Source organism: Sarcophilus harrisii, chromosome 1 (genome assembly GCF_902635505.1).
Source record: "Sarcophilus harrisii chromosome 1, mSarHar1.11, whole genome shotgun sequence".
In the NCBI taxonomy this organism is placed as follows: domain Eukaryota; kingdom Metazoa; phylum Chordata; class Mammalia; order Dasyuromorphia; family Dasyuridae; genus Sarcophilus; species Sarcophilus harrisii.
In genome coordinates this window covers 85717724-85740546 of record NC_045426.1, presented here as the reverse complement: position 1 = coordinate 85740546, position 22823 = coordinate 85717724, and the positions used below count along the sequence as shown (strand labels likewise).

General features: G+C 43.1%; 2 protein-coding genes across 3 annotated transcripts in view; one reads left to right on the top strand and one right to left on the bottom strand.

Annotated features, from left to right (window-relative positions):
* The first annotated feature begins 4107 nt into the window (after positions 1–4107).
* P4HTM (prolyl 4-hydroxylase, transmembrane) overlaps positions 4108–22823 on the top strand; it is a 29021-nt gene continuing 10305 nt past the window's right edge. Inside the window, exons 1-4 of one of the 2 annotated variants that reach the window (XM_031959583.1) lie at positions 4108–4733; positions 5606–5687; positions 19233–19423; positions 21184–21280. In XM_031959583.1, coding sequence (XP_031815443.1) covers positions 4329–4733; positions 5606–5687; positions 19233–19423; positions 21184–21280 — 775 coding nt within the window. In that variant the 5' untranslated portion in view covers positions 4108–4328. The remainder of the gene's footprint in view (positions 4734–5605; positions 5688–19232; positions 19424–21183; positions 21281–22823) is intronic. The other variant, XM_031959574.1, reaches the window with a different exon arrangement.
* LOC111719423 (secreted frizzled-related protein 5-like) lies at positions 9188–15789 on the bottom strand. Its single transcript, XM_023498046.2, has 4 exons — positions 15385–15789; positions 12979–13148; positions 11360–11446; positions 9188–9762 (listed from the first exon to the last, which is right to left on the bottom strand). The coding sequence occupies exons 1-4, from the start codon at positions 15684–15686 to the stop codon at positions 9446–9448; spliced, it is 876 nt and encodes a 291-aa protein (XP_023353814.1). The 5' UTR covers positions 15687–15789; the 3' UTR covers positions 9188–9445.

The following is a 22823-nucleotide window of genomic DNA, read 5'->3' as shown; positions in this document are numbered from 1 at the left end:
TCCCAAGATCAATGTCTGTGCTTGATAAAACATTAGAGGTCAGTTTATCATTCAGCATTTAAGAATCCCCCTACTATATGCCAAGAATTGTGCTAAATAAAGCACTTAGATATAGGGCAATGAAGATAGTGCAAGTTGCTAAGCAAATGACTAGAAACAAATGAAATACATCTAAGACGTATACTGTGAATTAGAACTGTAATAAGAACATTGTGTAAATGTGATATTTACTCCTCTATTATCTCCATTTTATAAGGAAGTCGAAGCTTAGGTTAAATGCCTTGACTCTGTTTACACAACTATTTAAGCAACTGAGCCTTGGAATCCAGTTTTCCTGACTCCCAAATCCAATATCCTGCTTCACCAACTGTATATGAGTCAAAAAAAGATTTGTTTTATCCTTTGCCATGATGGTAAAGTTTCTTATGAAAGTCTGTATTTCAATGTACCAAATTATTTTGGAAACTCGAGCTTATATTGTGATTGCCATTTTTAAAATCCAGTGGATCATCTGGTATGAATCCCACAATTTTGGGGGAAATTATTGTGCTATGTAAACAACTCATGGCTTGTTTTCTGGGTTTTCTTAAGTTGGGTAGGTAAGGATATGAGATATGATGGTATATCCTGAAAGAACATTTTCTAAGGATATAATTTAAAAGTGGATGGAGCTCTGTCATGCATATATTTCCTTTGTGTCAGTCTAGTCTGTATCAGGACTTCTAATTGCCAGGGGAGATGTTAATTGATATCATAATTGTGCTACAGAAAGCTGCATTTGACAATTCATGTATGCAGAAGACTGCTAGTTGCCAGAAAAGCTGTAAGATCTAGGCCTGAGATTAAGATACTGTATAATCTAACCAATGCATGAAGGATCTGTGATTTCATCAATATAGAAACTACACCGATGCAAATCAAAAGTAGTTTTAAGGCATTGCCCAAGGCTCAGAGTTACACAGTTCCAAGACAATACCAGACAATATTTAAATTCAAGTGTTCCTGATCCCAAGAGTAGCACCCTGGCCAGAGCTGCTCTGCCCTTGCCCCAGCCACCATATCCACTGGATATATATCGGTCCGTGCCATCTTGTAATAGTATTATCAACATAATCCCATTTAGGATTCAGCTCAGCTCCTGAACCAAATCATCCCACATTTCCTTACCCTTATGTCTATCCCGACCTCTGATCCCCTCAGCTATGGGTACCAGTACATTTCCCTAGTATCCCCATAATCCTCATTTCAGGTTTTAGAAAGTGCTCTCAAATCTCAAATGCTTTTGGCTAGCAGTCACATCTTGCCATCTTAACATTTTGTTCCAGCCAAGTAACTGCCTGCTATAGTCTTTTTTTTTATAGTCTTCCATCTAGTTTGACCTTCCCCTTCCATTGTCCCTTCTGGAACCTCTCATCTATTTTTAACTAGCACTTTTATCTTAGTGTTTTTTTCGCAGTCTTTCCATTTTACATTCTCAGAAACCTGGATCTTCAAGTACCCCATTCTTATTCACACCAATGCTGGTTGTGTATTTCCTCATGTCCTTCATACACAAAACTGGAGAAAATGACATATTCTTAGATCTAAACTCAGAGCAGCTAGGTAGCACATAGAGCACTGGGCCTAAAGTCAGAAAGAGTTGAGTTCAAATCAGCTTCTGATACTAACTATGTGACCCTGAGCAAGTCAACTAAGCTTGTTTGTCTCAGTTCTTCATCAGTAAAATGAGCTGGAGAAGGAAATGGCAAATCACCTAAGTATCTTTGCCAAGAAAACCCCAAATGCAATTATGAAGAGTCAGATTTGATTGAAACCACTGAACAACAAGGTCTTCATTGACCACTTGTATACATTCCCTCCACCAGGAAATAAACAGTAAAAGTATACTTAGGAGGAACCTCAACTTTTCTTTTTCAGAGCTAGATAAATCTAAACAAATACAAAATGTCAAGATGACATTCGTGCTTTTGTGCTCAGATGTGCTTCTGAGGCCAAATTTGAACTGAGCTTCTCCTGACTCCATGGCCGATGCGCAATCCACTTCACCATCTAGGTACCCCAAGATGGATAGAATTTTAGAGTTAGATATGATAGTCTTCTGAAGAAAATTGAATAAGAGCTCTGGGACTAGAGATGGGAAAACCCGAATTCAAATTCAGCCTTAGACACTAGCTAATTATTTTATTTTTTTTCTGGTTATATATGATTATTTTTTACTTTTTATTTTATTTTTGCTGAGGCAATTTGGGTTATGTGATTATAAATATACACATTACTTTAATACACATTTCTTTATGAATCATGTTGTAGTCAGTTTCTTAAACTGTAAAATGGGGTAATCACACCTATTTCAGGATTGTTGTGTAGATCAAATGAGAGAATATTTATAAAGCTATCCATAGTGAATATTTTAATACATTTTTATTTCCTTTCTTCCTTCTTCAACTCCCTTGACTCCTGTGGCTGTGTGCCACATTTATGACCTTAACTTTGAAATTCCACTTTCCAGTCATAATTAGCTTTCACTAAATCTTCCCATCTGCTTCAACTCTCTGAAATTTATCCTTCACTTTTACTGAAATTTTCAGTCCCTCACACTATTCCTGTTCTCCCAATCCACTATTTCCACTTTGTCCTCACACCTCTCTTGATAGTTAAAATATTTACTGTCCTTCATATATAACTCCACTGCCTCTTACTTGGATGTTAATACCCTATCAATGACCCCATAGTTTACCTTTCTTCATTCTTATTCCCAGGATTCTGAATGTCATTGAATAGTCATGTGACTAACTGGGTCCACTACAGTTTCATGTTAGCCAGTGTCAAATGGGCATTGAGTGTCGAACAAGTTTTCTTTCCTAATTGACGTTATCACACTCCATTGTCTGTTATGAACCTTTTCTTCCTTCCAGCTTTGCCACACTCATTTTTGTGTTCTCTTCACAGGTAGCTTTGCATCTTGCAGGTGGGTCCAGCACTAAGCCTGCTGTCAGAAAGATCTGAGTTCAAATATAATTGCTGACTCTAGCTGTGTGACCCTGGACAAGCTACTTAACTACTGCCACAAAGAATATTTATATATATATATATATATATATATATATATAGTATAGTATAGTATTTATATATATAGTCTACAAATAGTGATTAGGGTTTTTCAAAGAATGCAATGCTTGTGTGTGGCTCACCAAAGCCTAGGAGCTGAAACTGTAGGGATAAAGAACCAGTTTCAAGGAGTACAATTCAATTTAACCATGATTAAACATTTATTGTGTCCAAGGTCCTATAAGCAGTGTTAACCATGCAAAGGTAAACATCGAAAACATAGTCTATTGGGCTGATAGGACAGTTATAAAAATAACATTTAGGAAGCATGATTAAGTACAAAAAGGGACAGGCAACTTGTGTGGGAGATTGAGGGAAGGCTTTTAATGAAGAAAATAGCAGAATTGGAAGAAAAAAAGTAGGACATCAGCAAAGAGTATTTCAGGCTTTTAATGTAAAATAGCACAATTGGGTGTTGGAGGAAGAAAGGAAGAGCAGGACATCGGCAGAGAGTCTATTCCAAGTGTGTGTGAAGAACTAGGAATAAATGGAAAAAGTATTAAGGGTTTACAATGGATAAAAACGTAATGAATCTTCCTCAAAGCCAGAAAATTTTGCCGTTTGACCCCGAGCAACTTTTTAAATACTATATATATCCTGAACAATGCTGAGCTGGATTAGGAGAGGGAATTTTCTCAGCCAGGAAGTTCCCGAAGGCTTGGGGAGACAATACCCATTTATTAGGCACTCACTATTATCTCCTTCCCTATTATTTGTTCCCTAAGCCAATGAAATCATAGGTCCAGTCCCTATTCCCTACTATGTACTAAGTATTGGGGATGCAAATAGAAACAAGCCTGTCTCCGCCCCACAGCCTTCTCCCAGCGCGCTTTTGCCTGCGCATTCTGGGCCCCATCGTATCTCTCCTAGGAATTATTTCGAAGGTGGGGCGAAGGGCATGAAGGGGGGGCGGGGCGGGCGTCCATTGTAGCAACCTCGGGGCTGCTCTATCTCCTAGCAACCATGGGCGGGGGAAGGCCAATGCAGCATCCTCAGTCTTGTCCCGTCTCTTAGCAACCATCGCGAGGGGGGAGAGGGCAAGGGAGGCCGGCGCGTGCCCGCAGCTCAGCGCCACTTCCGCTTCTCTACTCAAGTAGGTTACTAGGGGCGACCGAGACCGAGGCCGGGGCCGGGGCCGGGGCTTGGTGCCCCCGGGCGCCCCCGCCGGCCTCCTCGGCCTAGCGGTGCATCCTCATTCGTTCGGGGCTGGAGTGGGTGTGATGGCGGCAGTGGCAGCTCCGCGGCCAGAGGCTGAGGAGGCCGCGGAGCCCCCCTGGGCGCTGCTGGGCCCGCGGACGGACGGGGAGGTCACGGCCAAGGCCCCGCTGGCCCCTCCGGGCCTGGCCGGGGGCAAGCCCCGCGGCATCTGCTCGCGCTCCTACTTCCTGGTGCTAATGGTGTTCGTGCACCTGTACCTGGGCAACGTGCTGGCGCTGCTCTTCTTCGTGCACTACAGCAACGGCGACTCGTCCGGGCCCGGGCCGGGGGCCGGCCAAGCGGCGTCTCCAGACCCGAGCCCCGCGGCCGCCGCCGCCCCCGCAGCCGCCCCAGCCGCGCGAACCCCGGTCGGCCCCCCGGCCCCCGACCTCTTTGGAGCACCCCTCCTCCGTCTGGAGGGCATCAAGGTAAGCGCCCGGGACCCCTCTGAGGACTTAGAGAAAGGGCCCCGAGCTCAGCCCCTCCCTCATCTCTTAGAGAAACCAAAGCCAAACGAGCCAGAGCGACCTGTTCAAGGTCACGGCCGGAATTTAAATTTGGGTCCTTCGACTCCGGATGCAGTGATGGGCAGTTTGGTCTCCTCTGGATGTGGGGATGAGATTGGGGAGGGGGAAGCGGATGACAGCTACATCAGGCCTCCGCCTCTTCCCCCTCCTCTTCCTCCTCTTCTCCCCCCCTTCAACAACTGCAACGTCAGAATTGTATTAGGCCTGAAAGATAAAGGATGTGTGTATCCATTCCCATATATACCATACACAAATTACATATATATGCATATATATATTTATACACACACTTATAAGCATATAGTACATGGATACATATACATCTGTAGTGATAGCATAGAAAAATAGGATCTATCCGTCTAAAATAAAACTGAAGAAGTGGGGACTAGTTATTTGGGATGGTTGTGTCCTGATTCTCCACTTTTTCAAAGCTTCTGATTCTCTGATCCTTTCCAAGGAAGGAATGTGTCCCTAAAAAGAGGAATTACCTTGTAAATGAAATGACTTAGTTCCCAGGAAATCTCAATCTTATTATCTGGTCCTAGAGAAATTAGATTATTCGTGAAACTATTTCTGCAGTAGAAACTTAAATTGTTTCCTATGGCCTTTTGCTTTATGTGCTGTGAGTGAGCCCCATTTTGTGACTTTCAATTAAATTCAACAAACATTTGTTAAAAGTATAACATACGGATTTTGCAAACCTTAAAAGTCCAATATGTGCACAAAGCACTGTGACAAAAGTATTCATTTGATCCCAATGTGCTGTTATCCAGGTTGGTTATAAACAGAAGGTGGAGCTGATCCCCAACAAAGTACACGATGTGAAGACCCTCAGCTTGAAGCCTCTTCTCTTTGGTAAGTGGTAAGGACATACCCACAAAACTTTCTATAGAAATAGAACTGTCATGGTTATTTGTGAAATTACCTCTAGAGTAAATTTTAATCCAAAAGTTCTGAAAATTCATGTTTATAATAAACAACTTGATTTCCCCTTTCCTCCTTTACATATATATAGACCAAAAAAATCACAAAAGTAAATTCCTTGTGCAAAGAAAATGAAAGCAACTGTTTGGAAGCAGAAGGTGTTAGTTGGACTTCCTTCCTCAAGCCATTTAGATTCTTGCAAAAAAATTTTCCATCTTTAGTCATTACTTTTTTACAAAGTGACTCTTGGAACATTGTAGCTCTTAAGAGCTAAAATAAAAAACTTCATTAAAACTATTCTCCATCCCAGTACCTAAGTATAAAATGGAAGGAAAAAAAAAAAGTGATTTCTGTGGACTTTTAAAATGAGTTAATGGATAAACCTTGAATTGAACCTGCCCTTTTAGTGTGATTGTGGTCTTTTGTTTCTTCTATCTTCTTGGATGATGTTACGCCAGTGAACTGATAGTGGCTGTTGGATAGTCTGTGCCTGACAAGAAACAGGATGGTAAAGTGATAAACTCCAGGACCAGAATGTTAGCTTATCATCCTAGGATCCTTCTAAATGACTGTTACTGCTGGATAATTCCAGTTAAGGACTGAAGCTGGTTGTCTCATTTAATTTCCAGTGCTCCTGAGAAACTTTTTTAAGGACACTGCTTTCAAAATACATATTTTTAGCATTTGTGGTGCAGTGCACTACAAATAACTTGAGTATTATTAGACTTAAATAAAATAGAATAGAATGGCATTAAAGAAAGGAACCGACATTTGCATTTTTATCAGAAATAACTAAAATTAATTTTTTAAAAAGAACTAAATGAATATCTGTCCCCTCCTTCTCCCTATCCTGACCTCATTAGAAACTCAAATCCTAGCTGTCCTGGTGCTTTTCCAAAACCTTACACTTGGTGGATCTAATGGTGAGGGGAAAGCTCCGTTGCCTTTGTACCTGAGATCCTCAGATCCACTCTTCCTACAGCTAGGGCTTATAAGCAAGTTCTGGTAGAGAGTCTTAGCTTTTTGCAACCAGGGACTTCAAGAAAATTGTTAGGATAGACAGCTGGCAAGGGCCCATGGGTCTGAACACATCCTTTATACCACTGGATTTGGGGGATCTACTTGGATTCATGTCATCTGAATCTCTGTTTTGAGAAATAACGTCAATGTTTTGGTTGAAACATTTTTTGGAGTATTTTTGGTCTTCCTGTCATGGGTTGAGTCCCATAAGATTTTGTCTTAAGATGTAGGTAGGGAGAAGAGCCCCCTGCAGAAGTTCCTTTGAAAGGATCTAAGCAAAGGATGAACAAGCACCATGAGAACTCCCAACCCATGGTCTCTGTGGGTTAACCATGTTGAAAATCTTTTGGTTTAACTCTCTGATATTAAAGTGTAACTTCCTGGAACATCTTCTATTAAGGTAGTTGTTCTAGAAACCCAGCTATAGCTTCTACTCCATTGGGACCTCTAGAATTGAGAATAAACACAGGGTCAGGAAATGGGGCTTCTTCAGCCTTTAAAAGTCTAAATGGTGATTTCTTGTCTGCAGCTAAGTTAGACTAAAAACCTGAACCTGGTATCAGGAGGAATTTGGTTCCATCTTTTATTATCCATTTTTATTATACTTTTTCAGCAGTAAAAAGAGACAGGAGGAGAGACTGAGCCAGAACTATATAGTCAGTGCCCCTTTGGTGGCAGTGATGTGGTAGGACTTGCCAATTTTTCCCCTTCCTGTTACTCTCAAATCTCCCAAAGTACTAAGCTTCTAGACTCTTCTTTCTACAGATGCTGAGGTAACATGGACAGTAAGTATATTGTCCAGTAAATTAGAGAGCTATGGCAATCCCAAAGAGAAAACAAGATGGAGTTTCGGATAGCTCTCTTGGAATGTTTCCAGCACCTCACCTTTCCATTTGGAAGGAATGGTATAAAAATCAGCAATTATATAGCATTAAAGGTTCAGCTGTGCTTTGCATACATTATCTTATTTGCTTTCCACAGCAACCTTGTAATATGAATAGTGTAAATAATAAAATTCTTGTTTTGCAAATAAGGAAAGTGAGTCAGAGCAGTAAAATGATTTGTCCCAGGTCACAGAGCTACTAAAGGGCTCAAACTGGTACTTTAATCCAGGACATGTGATTCCAAATCTAACCCTTTTCACTGTGCCCCAATTCTGCTACCACTTCTCTGAGAAGAGATTATATAATCTAATTATTCTCACTATATTTTGTTTTAGCTCCCAGATCTTCCTTTTCCGTCTCACACAATTATCAGAGCCTGGACACCAGTATACCTTGGCCAAATCTTCTCTCTTCCTGCTTAAAGTGACTAGTTCTTTTGAGCAAGGACTGTATCTTATGATTTATAGACCCTGTGGCATTGATAAGCACTCAACAAATACTGGGTTAATATTTTATTTACAATTTCCTATTGTTGAAGAGTTGCTTTTTTTTCCTTTTAGATGTTTCAGAAATAAGGGTAAAATTAATCATGAGTGGCCCTCTTAAATTTTTGTTTTAAAGATATAGATCTTTTTCTCTGAGCAGCAGCTTAATATTTGTCAATCTGGTACACATATACTATCTCATATACTCTGGCTGGGTTTCTTATAGTTTGTCATACTTCTTTACATGTTCTTCCTGTTCCAGTATCCTTTGAATATTAAGAGCCCTTAACCAAATTTTGTATATATACATATGTATATATGGGGTATGTTGAATGCCTTTCTCATTGGGTTGTGCTTTTATTTTTTATTTTCCTAAAAATAAATTTGTGCTAATGTACAAAAGTATTTATTTTAAAATGCATTATTTGGTTTATTATCAGAATGCTAAATCTTTCCTTCAGTCTGTCTCTCTTTCTCTATATTTTAAACAAAGACAGTTTGACAAATATCATGAGAAGAATGTGTTCATAATAAATCCTGGAGACTTGACAATAACAGACAGATTTTAAGTGTGAATATTAGTATAGGTTTTAAGCAGCTTATCTTAGAGTGTACATAGGAAGTCTCACTGACTATCCCAGAGGTCTTTTTTAGTGTTTCCAATAAGAACTTTAGGCTCAGCAAAGTTCAAGAAGAAGCTATCTTGATTTGTTGAGCCTGGCATATTGATTCTGGCTTCAGAAAGATGTACCAAGTGAATCTCTGGGGCCCTTTCTGAACTGTTAGTAATATGTGCAGATTACAAAGCATTAAGTGGGATAGACATGGAGATATCTTCATGATGCTCTCAGATGTCAAGGAAATGCATATCTAGCTGACCGCATTCCCTTTAGCGTCATCCTTGAGTGTCAAAGGGATCACACCCATCTGCCTTTTACTGAATTTCCCTCTACCTCATTTGAAATGTCCATTTGTCTTGTGTCAGTTGGAGGACCAGCCTGCTTTGTCCTATTTAACCAGTCACTTAGTGTATCTCTGTGTGTTTCTGTCTGGGTAGAGTCTGCCTTCTATCACACCTGCGTGTCCTTTATCACATCTCTTAGCATACATTATGGACAAGAGCTGGATCAACAAGTCCCTTTTTTACTTGGATAACCAGTTACTAGGGGTCTGAGTAAGATAACCTCCCTGCCAGAGTTTTGGCTTTCCAGTCAGTGTCCTTAGATAGAAAGGGAATGATTTCTTCCCAGGATGAGGGAGGGATCTGACTTTGCATCTTTCTTCTGCTGGGGAGGCTGCCCTAGTGTCGGCACCAGTGGGGCTTCCACTTTCTGACTGCAAGCTGCAGGTTCCGGTTCCTCTTGTTCCAGGCATAAGCCTTGTTAACCACCAGACGGCTGCCCTGGACCTCCCCGCTGATTATGTAGGCCCCCGCATGAGTGCCCCGCATAAGGTTGTGTACGCAGGTAGCATCCCACTCCAGCCACTGCTGCAGTCTGGGCTGGATCTCTGCTGGCAGCAGGGGCCCACGCTTTATCACCTCCAACCGCGAGTCCATGTTGTAGCCAGAGATGCTGGATGAGGTCTGGTTCCTCCGGGAGATCTGGATCTTCATGGCTAGGAGAGGTAAAACAAGAGTCACAGGATGCCTTGATCTCCTGGCCCACCAGGCATGTGGCTGTGGAGTCTTCACAGCTTTGGGCTCCTCTCCCATGTTCCCTGTTAGCCACTTCTGTGGGCCCTCCCTACCATTCTTATCAAATTCCCAGGACTTCTCTCCAAGTCATTTATCTTTCAAATGGAAGTATCTCAGGAGTCAGACTGAAAACTGGGAAAGGACTAGAATCATTAACCCAAGATCCTTTTCTTCTGCCTCCTCTAACTTAAAACATGAGATAGGAAAAAGGCTGAAGCATCTTATCACTGTTAGCTTGTTTATGAGAACTGGTGTGAAAAATGGATGGCTTCAAGGACCTACAGGACTGAAAGAGGAGGGAGCAGCTCACATGGCAAAGGGTTGCATTGGTACCTGCCAGAGCCCCCCATCCAGGTGCAATGGATGATGGATCCTTGGCGCAATATTGGAGGGCACAAGCAACACTGGGTAGAGTCGTTACAGAGGTACAAGAAATGTGTGTCTCTTGGGATAGATTCTCTCACCATCATCACAAGAACTCAATTGTGTTCTTACCTACCAGAAGCCTTTCCTGATGCCCTTAGTAATAGGAACTCTTAGGAGAGAGCTGCTCAAGTTAACATGAATATTTTTAACTGTTTTTTTTTCTTGAGGCAATTGGGGTTAAATGACTGCCCAGGGTCACACAGCTAGGAAGGGTTAAGGGTCTGAGACTGAATTTGAACTCAGGTTCTCCTGACTTCAGGGCTGGTGCTCTACCCACTGTGCCACCTAGCTGCCCCAGTTCTTAACTGTTTATGGTTTGCATCCTTTTAATAGGATGTAAATTTTTGGGGCTCACGTTTTCTTCCTTTTTTTTCATATACTCAGTTGGCCCCCTTCTTCTATTGGTGAGTTCCTCTTGTAGGTACTTTTTGTTTTAGGGATGGTTCATTTCCCTCCAGGCTTTGCTTCTCCACTCTCCCAAATCCCCCAGTTCTTTTCAGCTACCTTTGAAATGTTGTCTTTCCTCATTTAGAATGTAAACTTCTTGAGGGCCAGGATTTTTTTTTTTTTTTTCTGCTTGTATTGATATCCTCAGGACACTGCACCTGGTACTTACTGTTGCCTGCCAGCCCAGTGTTTCTTACACTATTTTGTATAGAGTAGGCAATTAATGAATGAATGTTTACTGGCTTAGATTAGCTTGAACTTTTCCCTCCCAAGATTTTGAGTGTGAATTAAAAACCTTTTAGTCTGACTCACTTTGAGTAAGCTGTCAGGCTCTTTGGAAATCCCAAATCCTATGAGAAAACTTTACTTCTGTTGTTACTTAACAGCAGAAGGATCATTGTCCTTTTATGTAGGACATGACTTTTTTGTATCATTGGCCTTTAACCCAAAGAACATCTTCTGTCTTGTGATCTCTCATTTGGCATTTAAACATCTTCAAATGAATTGCCCTAATCCTTATACTGGCATTTAGCACAGCACTAAGAGCACAGAAGGCGTATGTTGACCTTTGTTTGCTGGACAGAGTGAGGGTTGTGGAAGCTGAGGGTGTTGGGGAATGCTACTGCAGTCCTAAATCATACTTACCAAAATCATTGGTACAGAAGGTATCCAGAACCTCCTTTAGGGAGCTTGCCTCTTCCAACTCACAGTCCTGGCAGCTGGCTCGAGGAACTGGTGGGGGAAGGGGAAAATGTCACTGTAAGCTATTGTTTTTAACAGTAAGGGAGCTGTGTGCCAAAGTGGTGAACTTGAGAGCCATCGTTCTCTCTGTGCCCAGCAACTTAGCCATTTACCTCCTACCCGGCTGTGGAAGGGGGGGCTACCCAAAACTCACACCCACGGTTCTCACTTCCCAGTTCCAGAGCTTGATAAAGATTGAACCTTCTTCTTTTTGTTTCTTTTTGTGATAACAGGAAGATATCTCAGACTTAGCTAATGAAGAAATGCAAGCTATCCACAGCCAGCCAAAAAAAATAAATGCTCCAAATCACAAGAGATAGGAAAATTAAAACAAGTCTGGAGTTCCTCTTCATGTGTCAAATAGGACAAAAGAGAAAAGTGACAGTTGGGGGAAGGGCTCTGAAAGGACCGGTACAACAGTACCACTACTGGTGGAACTGGGAATTGATTTGGCCATTCTGGCAAACATTTTAGAAGGACCCCCAGACAGTTACTGCCCTGGTTGTCGCCTTTGGCCCCACAATGAAATTGTCTATTAGGCAACTTCCCCAAGCATGTTAAGGATTCAGGGAAAAGACCCCTATTCAGGACTTTTTGTTGTAAGAAGAATTAGAAAGAAAATAGATGGCTACAAATTGGGGACCGATCAAACAAATTGTGGCATGTAAATAAAATGGAACTTTATTGTGTCATAAGAAATGATGGGAGTGATGTATTCAAAGAAATACAGCGTCATTTGCATAAATTGGCACAGTGAAAGGAGCCAAAGCACAATTGACATGAGGGCCAAACCCAAAAAAAAAAAAAAAAAAAAAAGGAGCACTTTGAATAGTTGATGCTGAAAATAGCTTCCATCTCTTTGAAGTGGATCAGTTACAGAATTAGACCAGCTTTCCCAAGACAGAGTCACTGGAGTGTTAGTTATAAAGGAGGTAGAAGGCAGTCGTGATCGCCACAGAAAAAAAGAGTGTCTAATCTTTTAATGCACACACAAAAAAACAACAACAAAAAGGGGGTATCACTTATGGGATACTCTCTCTGTATATATATATATATACACACATACAAACATATACACACACACACGTATTACACTTTTTTGTTGTTTTTTGAAGAACTTTGGGGAGTTGGATCAGGTTTCTGACTGAAATAATTCTCATCTATGTGACCTTAGTCACAACACTGAACTTGTTTGAACCTCAGTTTCTTTTTCATAGGGGATAGAATGAATCATTTAAGCTCTGGGGTTCCTCCTAGCTCTAAATCTTATGATCATAAAAGTTATTAAAGCAAGTCTATGGGCTTGAATCCCCCACCCATTTGAACATGGGAAGAACATTTAGCCTTTGTTAACATGACTGGCTCTGTGTGGGTGTGGTGTAGTGGTAGCCCTAGTAGTGTCAGTAGCAGTAAGAGTAGTGGGAGTAGCAGGAGCAGGACTAGGGGCAGGAGTGGGAGTAGTGACATAGTAGGACTAAGTAATAGCAGCAGCAGCAGCAGCAAACTAAAAAAGGCTGACTTACTTCTCCTGCTTGTACTCATCTCATCAGTGATTGCAGAGATACATAGACTGTGATCCATGGGAAAGTTATCGCAGTGGAGGATCTGGGGCCAGGGGTATCCATAACAAGCCATGATGGGGGCGCAGCTGTCCCGAACACTTTCACAGAGACTTCGGCAAGGGTAGATGATCCTATAAAGGAGATCAAGAATACTTCTTAATGAGGGGCAGCAAAAACAGCCAGGAGACTTCTAGGGTCTTTATCTTCAGCAGGAGGCGGGCCATGGGCTGAGGAATTTTTTTTGGCTACAGCAAGATCAGGGAGGGCTTTCCGTCTTCATCATTGATGGAATTTTAGATCTTGGCAGTAGTGAAACAGTAGCTCATATTTATCATGCTTTCAGGTTCTCATAGCATTTCCTATGAACAAGAATCATTCCAATTTATAGAAGAAGAAACAGAATGAGAGATGTTCTCAGAGGTCAGTCACACAGCTAGTAAGTGGTAGAGTCAGGATCTAAAGTCACATCTCGGACTTTAGAACCAGCACTCTGACTAACACCCCATACTATTTCTGTGGATGTTCTTTGTCTTCCTAAGTCGGCAAGTTCAGTGAGGCTAAGGGAAATGTCTTGATTGCCAGTATCTTTCACAGCTCAACTCAGCACAGTACTCTGTACATTATTGGTGAAAGGAAGGAAGGAAATATTTCTTAAGCACCTACCTACTCTGTGCCAGGCAGTGTGCTAAGCACTTTACAGAGATTATTTCATGTAATCCTCACAACATTCCTGGAAGGTTGGTGCTGCTATTATCTCCCTTTTACAGTTGAGGAAGCATAGGCAGTCAGAGGCTAACTGACTTGCCAGGTCACACAGCTATATTGATTGCCTAAGGTCACATTTGAACTCAGGTCCTGACTCCACATCCAACTCTTGGCTCATCATGCTGCCTGGTGTTTGTCAGTCAGAGAGGCCCTCCAAACCACGGGAATAGAGTAAGCACTCATCTCCTAAGTGCTGAAGTTTCAGTCACCCGCCGCCTCTCACGAGGTATGGCCACTACGTTTCCTCAGGTTTCAAATGGCCTTCCAACCTGGCACATGTGGCGTTAGCCTGGAAGCACGGGGAATATAAAATACTGAGTCAGGGTCTTCTCTGGACGGAGGCGCTCAGGAATGCCTGAAGCAAGGAGCGTCTCTTCCTGCCCCTCTAGATCTTCTAGAAAAGTGCATCAAGAGCTCTGCTCTTCATTTCAGTCTTTAGTATTTCCACTGTCAAATGCTATCACTATGAAGCCAGGAAGGCTTGTTTTACACACCTTCATCAAGAATGCCTGCCCCCTCCCCTTCCTTGGGTTTGCACCTTTCTGGGTAATGGATTTCTTTTCCTTATCTCACTTATTTTGAATTATTGTATGTTAAATTGTCCCACTGGACTTTAAGCTCCATGTAGGTGTGGACATTATCTTAGCTAAACTTCAGACAATTCTCCAGTTCCTAGCACAGCTTGGATTTGCTGTCAAACTGTCAAATTACAGTGAATATGTGGTTTGTCAATTGGGAAAACACTCTTCTCTGAGGAGTTGCTTTTCCCCCTCCCTCTATTGCCAGGGGACCTGGGGGTTAACCTGATATATCTTTAGCTGTGAGGAGCTCTTTGGTGTTTCTATATCTATCCCTAAATCCCAGCTATGGAAAAAGGAGGAAAATGGGGATCTCCACATGGCACCATCTGTATAATTAGTGTGAAGTTCTTGTTGGCACCAAAGGATTATGTTTTTATGCCCTTTCTGGACAGAGGGGTAATTTAAAAAGCCTTTTGGGGTATAGATCCATTTATTTCCTGAAAAGGAGGCTGTCATGTGAGTAGTGTGAATGCAATTCCTTATAACAGAAGAGTAAAAAGGAGAAGATCAAACCTTGGACTCCTGTCCAGCTCTGGTGAAAGAGCAGTATGTAAGGAACCATTTACAACAACAGATGACTTAAAATGAACAGCAGGGCAAAAAGAGATCTACTTTAGGAAAGGGAAAATGTGAATAGCAAAATGGGAATCTGGCTGTTGAATCAGTTAAGTGGTTCCTCATTTCAAAGTGGGATGTTACCAGCTAGCAGAAGTGGGAAAGAGGAGGCTTTTTTCTCTTGGTTGGGGGTAGGATTCAGTCCTTTTCCTAGAGGGATTTCCTCCTCATCTAAAGTGGGGCAGGAGCATTCTCCACAGTCAGGATTTCTATGCTGGAAGCTCATAATCTGAAATGCTATGTTTCTAGAATACCCTCAATAAGTATCAGTAACACAGAAAGACAGCAGCCCCAGCTGTTCCATCCCTCTCAAGAGAGAACCAAAGGACATGAGTGATATAGTGCCACATATTCATTAGCTGCCCTGTGGGGAACTTTCCCCTGGAAATAGAAGATTTAGTCTTACCTGTCCAGGCAAATCGGTGCGAAGAGTGAGCAAAGAAAGACCCGGGCATCAGGATGACATTCCCTGGCCAGCAGTGGCAGCCAGCTGGAGGACTGCTGAATCACTTCAGCCATGGTTTCATGTTCCAGCAAGTTGGGGATTCGCATTTCAGAATAGCCAATATCATAGCATAGAGCCATGTTCCTTGGAATAAATGTGCACCGTGAGGAGCTTCTGGGGAAAGCTGCCCCAGCCCTTTGAAAAGAGACACACAGACCGACCAAGGCAAGTAACAGCCTCTCCATGGACCCTCTGGTCTCCATTCTGCACCTTTAAGTTAGCCTCTTAGATGGACAAATGTTCCAGAGGATCAGAGAGAGCTGCTTCCTGGAGCTGAATGTGCTTCGGGAGGCTTTTTTATACGTGATCCTCTCTCTAGGCTTACTGGCTAGTTGTAACAAAAACAAAACACAATTAACTGTTTTCCTAGAGTCTTTAGATTTCTAATTGAGGCCCTTGGCTCAGCTCAGCAGGTATGTTAATGAGGGCATCTCAGGGCTTGGTTATTCCAGCTCCGATAGTCTGTAAACCTAGACTTGTTTGCTTTCGATTAGGTCACTACTGGATGCCATTATTCAAATGCTGCCTCTTTAAGGAGGCCCCTGGATTAGGCATCTGTTAATAAACTCTACCAGTTAGTTTTCTTCTTTCTTTTTTTTTTTTCTTTTTTATTTTTTTTTGTGGAAAAGCAATCAAGTGTTTGACCAAGTCAATTAGTTCCTATTGATTTAACTTTGCTACTAGTTAAGCAGGCTTCCAGCCGGTAACTCCCGGTAAACCTTTCAGGCATTCTGCATAGGCTTAGACTGGAGATGTATTTTCAGGCTGGGAGGTTGTTTACACAAAGAATTTGACTGTTTCTTTTGGGTTGTGCCAGGTGTGGATATGCATCCTGTCTCTTCTTGACCCTGTGTTATAACCATATACAGTATAAACAATATGCAACTTTTCTATCCTTTTTCTTGTTTTTCCTGCTAAAAGTGATAGATGTAATTAGGAGTAGCTTGCTTAGTGGAGAGAGAGACAGGGTAAGTGGAAGACAGGTTTGAGGAGACATATTGAAAGGAGTTGGACAAGTTGTCTACATAACCCAGAAAAATATATTTGTTTATTTAGTTTGACGACATGTGTTAAGATAACTTTATTTTGTGATTGATGGTTATATTAATCTAGTCACATCAACTCAGTTGTCTGCTCTGATTCATTATAGATACCACTTTTTGCACATACATCAAAGCCACAGACACAGACTGGTACTTCTATTTCTTCTTGGCTTGTGCGGTGCCAATAATACCCTGGTTTATCTTGGAGGCAATTCACAATGAGCTGAGGGACTCTGAGAATTTTTCTTCCAGTGGGGAGATAGTCACAAACATCAGCATTTCGGCATTGCCCTCCAGAGATTTCTGTAGTAGGCATGTGAACTTGTTGTTCTGGTATGGACACAAGACCCAAAGTAGAGAAGCTCTTGTTGATAGCCATTCTTCAGCCATTCTCTATCTGCAAGGCCAGGGGACAAGCCAGGGGCCAGTCCTTCACTCCCAACCAGGTCTGCTGAATTGAGACAGACTGCACAGTACAAGTTCTGCCCCGCGTGCCTCTGAAATCTGCAGCTGGAACACACTATGGCTTTGTGATGCCTGTTGTTTTGGTTCAAGCCACTGCCCAATTCTGGCAAGTCAAATGGAGAGCCTCTTCTTTGGAAGAAATGGTCATATTGGCCATTGGTGCCAATTAGCTCTCTACTGCCAACCAGTCGAGTCTCACGCTCACCCCACTGGCACTTTGAATCCCACATGCTAACAGGTCCCGGATGGTTTCATTGTGGATTGCCACAGAAGTATCCACAAAGGCGTAGCTCCAGCCTTGGGCCTCTGGTTCTCTGGCTCCTGAAAAAAGCTGCCTTATAAATCATGGGGTCAGCCTTCCATTGGGAATGTCTTGGCCGCTGCCTATCTGACCTTAGGCAAAGATGCACAGGGTAACCATCCAGGGCTGACTGCCCAAGCAAGGAGGCTTCTTCAAACCCCTCATTTTCTCTGCTCCCCGTGGGAACTCTTGGTCAGAGCGGTCACAGAGGACAGAGGGACCTGGGAGCCCTCCTGTGATTCTGCACTGATGATCAGGTGGCAGAGGGAGGCTTGGAGGCTTCAGCAGGCCCAGAGGAATGAAGATCTGGCTCTGCAGGTGGGGCAGGGCGGAACAATCCTTACCCTCGAGCTCCTTCCCCGGCTGTACCGGGCAGACGCCAACAAGGCCGCTCTAGGCTGGGATCTCTCCCTGACTCTTGTGTCTCTGGCTCAGCCGCCCAGTAAGTCCCTTGCCCCTCTTGCACTGATTGAACCAGGCCTTCCTGATATATGGAAGTTCCTCCTATGGCTGACCTAAAGGCTGCAGTGGGGACCCTTGAATGAAGATGGCTGTGCTGTTCCAGGAGCTCGGATCTGCTGCTTCTCAGGCTCAGAGGCACTCGTTATCTAGTCTTCTCTTTGTGCCAAGGCCTAGGACAGGCAGTTGAGGAGATGAAGCCTTGCCTAGAAGCATCTTCAATTCCATGTTCCCGTTTTCCATCAGGGATAACTTCAGCTATATCTTATGTAACATGGAAGGGCAGCCAGGTGTCAGAGTGCATAGCACACTGAGCCTGGAACAAGGAAGACTTGTCCTCCTGAGTTAAAATCTGGTGTCAGATAATGTGTGACCCTGGGCATGTTACTGAGCTCTGTTTGCCTTAGTTTCTTCATCTATAAAATGAGCTGGAGAAGGAAATGGCAAGTCACCGTAGTATCTTGTCTAAGAAAAGCCCAAATGGAGTCACACAAAGTTGGACACAACTGAACTGCAACAAATGTAATATGAACTGGTGTCCATAGTTGATCCCCATTGGACTTCTCTAGAAGACTAGAACATTCATCACAGATGGGATAGAGCTGGGCACTGAGCAAATGGAACCCTTGTATTGAGACCACTTCCCCCATAGGCTCATGACCAGATTTCTTCTATGAAGTATTTAAATTAAAAGAAAAAAAAGTAGGGGCAACATTTCCAGGCATTGGCACCAATGCTGACTGCCAGAAACCTAAGTGATCATCCACACCAATGTCCCAAGTTCAAAGTCCTAAACAAAACTGTTCCTGGCAACAGCAAAAGCCCAGTTGCCCAATGGGTGATTCCAGCCTAGATTCAAAATGACTAGATAGATGGACTTAATATTTGTTTTTTGTTTTTTTTAATAATTACAACTTTTTATTAACAGAGCCCATGCCTGGATGATTTTTTACAACATTATCCCTTGCACTCACTTCTGTGCGATTTTTCCCCTCCCTCCCTTCACCCCCTCCCCCAGATGGCAAGCAGTCCTATATATGTTAAATATGTTACAGTATATCCTAGATACAATATATGTGTGCAGAATCAAACAGTTCTATTGTTGCACAGGGAGAATTGGATTCAGAAGGTAAAAATAACCTGGGTAAAAAATGCAAACAGTTTACACTCATTTCCCAGTGTTCCTTCTCTGGGTTCCTTCTCAGCCCTATGATCAAAAAAAAAGTCTCCTTGAGATCCACTTAATATTAACTTCTTCATCATACTTTTTGGTGAGGAAAGGGAAGAGTTAGAAATGAATCCATTTATAATTGCAATAATAATTTACATTTCAAAAAACTTCAGCTTTCTAGGCTTTCCTCCCTCTTTCTCCAGTTAGCACTGCCAGATAGGTCAGCTTTGGTTTTTCTCTCAGGTGGCACAGATGGGTGCTTTACTTTTAATTAGTAAGTTGACCATGAGCCCTTTCTTCTTCCTTGCAGAAATTCCCAACTTTCTGACTGAGGAAGAATGCAAGCTGATTATTCACTTGGCCCAGCTGAAAGGGCTGCAGAAGAGCCAGACGCTACCCACAGATGACTATGAAGAAGCCATGGAAATGATTGAAGTCAGCCCGATGGACGTCTTCAATCTGCTGGACCATAACCAGGATGGGCAGCTACAACTCAAGGAGGTAGAAGAAGATGGCAGACTGGGGAGCTTGGTTTGGGCCTTGCTCCTCTCCTGAACTCAGGGCAAGGTGCCTGTATGTCCTCCTGTGCAGCCCAAGGTCAGGGAGTAGTAGCCTTACTACAAAGGCTACCCTGCTTCCTACATACCCTTTTTAGAAAAGCCTTTCAGAAGGTACAATGCTCTCCCTGTGCTTAGGCTCAGAAACTCTTCATGGCCCAGATCCCAGTAGGAATCCCCCTCTCTCCAGTACTTGGTCCTTCCTTTGTCCTTCAGCATTGGAGGACCTGAGCTCTAGGTTTCCCTGCCTGGTTTTTCCCCTCCCAGTCTCCCCCTTGTAGCGCCTAGGTCTTCCTTTATGTCTTCCCTAGGAATCCTTTTGTTTTCCCTGGTCTGGCTGGTTCTGCTGGCCTCTCAGAAAGAGGCGCTGGGCCCAGGACACTGGCTCCCACCAGGAACAACTAATGGGAGTGGAGAGAAATGAGAGGCTCCCGCTAGGTCAGGCTGAAGATCTGGCCACTGTTAGATACTCTACTTGGATTCCCGGCACGGGGATTATCCACTTTTGTTTGTGAACTAAACTATAGTATTGTAATGCCAGGCTGGCTTATGTGTAAGAAGAGCTCTGACTTTGGAGAATGGCCCCAAGTGTGGTTTGCTACTAACTAACCTGGTGACCTTGAGCCTGTCACTTCACCTCCAGAATTTCAGGTGTTTTAGCTGTAAGATAAATAGGCTGCTCTGGGGTGAGCCCTTGAGCTCCTAACACTAGATCTTAGGATCCTTTTTTATATATAATCATAGCTTTTTATTTTCAAAATACATGTGAGGATCATTTTGAACACATTCTTGTGAATTCAAAACTTTGTGTTCCAAATTTTTCTCCTTCCCTTCCCTCCTTTCCATCGCCTCTCCAGACAGCAAGCAATCCAATATAGATTAAACATGTGCAATTCTTCCAAACATATTTCCACATTTGTCATGCTGCACAAGAAAAATCAGATAGGATCCTGTTCTCTACAAAGGATTTCCTTAAGATTCCTTTAAATGGCCACCTTTCCATTGAATATCTACAATGCAAATGACAAAACAGCCTTACATATTTCAACAATGTATCTACAGTGTAACAGGAGGGCCCACCTTTAGAGCATATTTGTGGGGTAATGTGGCAAGAAGATCTTCAAGTTGTGAGGAGCTGGAGTCAGGAGACATGTGTTCAAATTCTGCTTCACACTTAATCGTGCTGTGGGAAAGTTGCTTCTCCCCATGCCTAATTTTCTTATCTATAAAGTGGGGATAATAGTAGCACTGGGTTGTTTGGGTCCAGTGAGAATGCCTGCAAAGCACTTTGCAAACTTTAAGGCACACCCAAATGCTAGCTATTATTCAGAACATAAATATAAATTTTCTTAGGGATATCATATTTTCACTTCACTTAACAAATTTCAATTCAATAAATATTTCTTAGGCTCTGACTGTAGAAGGCCCCGGCTGGGAGATAAAAGATGATGGTCCTGGTGTAAGGAACTGTAGGCTCTAAAGTAGAGTGTGATCTGCTTTGTAAAGAGGTCCGGACAAGAGGCTTTCAGCTGGTGGGGATGGAGGGGGCACGTCCGAGAAGTGCCTGGAGGAGGTGGGGCCGAGCTGGTGAGGCAGAGAAGGGTCTGCCCTGGGCACGGGAGACTGTAACTGAGAACCAGGACAAAATCGATGCTGGGGCTGGGCTCCCTCCCCGGTGAGACAAGCCCATGTCGGTCATTTCAGGTGCTGACCCACACCCGTTTGGGCAATGGGAGGTGGATGACGCCTGAGAACATCCGGGAGATGTATGCTGCTGTCAAGGCTGATCCTGATGGTGACGGTGAGTGCAGGGAGGTGGGAAGGCGTGGCTCCTCACAGGAGTTTGTGCTTAATCCCGTTGTCCAAGGGGGACCCCCACCAGAGCGCCAGCCTCAGCCATCTGGGACATGTTCTGTGGAGGTCTCCAGAGGGATGGGGCTCTTCTGGCTCGCCTTTCCCCTTCATCAAGCTTCCAGCCTGGGGTCTTCAGTGTCAGACAAGGAGGACTGGAGGCCAAAATTTGTTTCGGGGTATGGGCCCGATAGCTTTTTAGCTGACCTTACTAGGATGTGGTGTAGTGGGAGCACAAAGGGTTTTGAGCTCTTTGGTATGGGTTCGAGTCCTGTTGTCCTAGAAATAAGGGGGTTGCACCCCTATTTTTTATCCTATCAAGATAATTCTTTTGTGAGACAGATTGGGAAACTTTAGGAGGTTTTAAGTGTAAAAGGTACTGTTGCTTAGAGATGAGTAAGAGGACCAACCTCTATTGAGCATGAACTCTGTGCCAGGCTTTGTGCCTCAGCCTTCTCATCAAAGTGTGTTTATTCATAAAAGTTGGGGGTTTGATCGGCATATAGAAGTGTGAGACAACAGAACGGATAGAGGGAGGATTCAAATGAAAAAGAAAATGGAGAGATTGGCATGAAGCCTGGGCCGCAGGAGGGATATTCTCTGGGCCACCCTTATGCTCCATGATCACCAAGTATTGCACCTGGAGAGTTCCTTGAAAGAAATGGGCTTTTGAGTCCTGGGCAGTCATTTTAGGTGGCAGTGGGGCTTGTGTTGCTCAGTTGTCCCCATGTTCACAGCCATTCCCTCTTTGGGAGCAACTACAAATCCAGGCAACTATTTCCTAAAAATCCATAGCCAGGGCTGTGGAGAGGATGTCACCTTTAGTCCTCTCCATAGAGGGCTCCAATTTATTCCAGTATATGCCAAGCCCTTTGGAGTTGTGGTCTCTCATTTTTTCTTCTTCAACTTTCTCCTGTCCTTATGTGTGGAAAAGCCTGAATATATAGTGGTCCATTTCCTAATCTTTCTGATAGATTAAGTATGTATTTGGAGCTTTCAAAATGAATTATAAATAACTGTAACATTCACTGTTTCATGATAAATATTTTTGGTAGTAGTAAAGTGAGGTCTGAGAGGAAATGCTATTCTCAGTGGAGAAAAGAAGAGAAGATCAAGGAATCCCTACTCCTGAAGGAGGGGCATGCTGGGGTTTTAAGGATGAATAGTAGGTAATTCATCAGGTAAAGAGGGAAGGGGAAAATATACCAAGCACAGAGATCATGGAAGCACAAGGACTGTTTGAGGAAGTGAGAGTAGTGTGGGGTCATAAAGGCAATTGGATGAGGAAGGCTGGAAAGATAAAGTAATGGCAGATTGTGGAGGGGCTTGAGTCGTTTGGAATAAGGATGCTATCATTTCTGATTTCTGGGGGAGAACCAGACAAAGCCCCGGGGCAGGGAGATCCAAGAGAAAAGTCACTGGAGGAAAGATGGAAGTCTGCATCCTAGCACAAGAAAGCCCCTGAGCCTCCATCCTGTCTGCCCATCCCAGGC

Bases quoted from the DNA above. Each gene is read 5' to 3' on its own strand.
- LOC111719423 (XM_023498046.2), bottom strand. From the start codon at position 15,686: ATGGAGACCAGAGGGTCCATGGAGAGGCTGTTACTTGCCTTGGTCGGT. The intron at 13,149-15,384 runs GTAAGACTAAAT...TCTCCTTTATAG, and splicing joins GCACCGATTTGCCTGGACAG to GATCATCTACCCTTGCCGAA. The intron at 11,447-12,978 runs GTAAGTCAGCCT...TTCCCCCACCAG, and splicing joins GATGAGTACAAGCAGGAGAA to TTCCTCGAGCCAGCTGCCAG.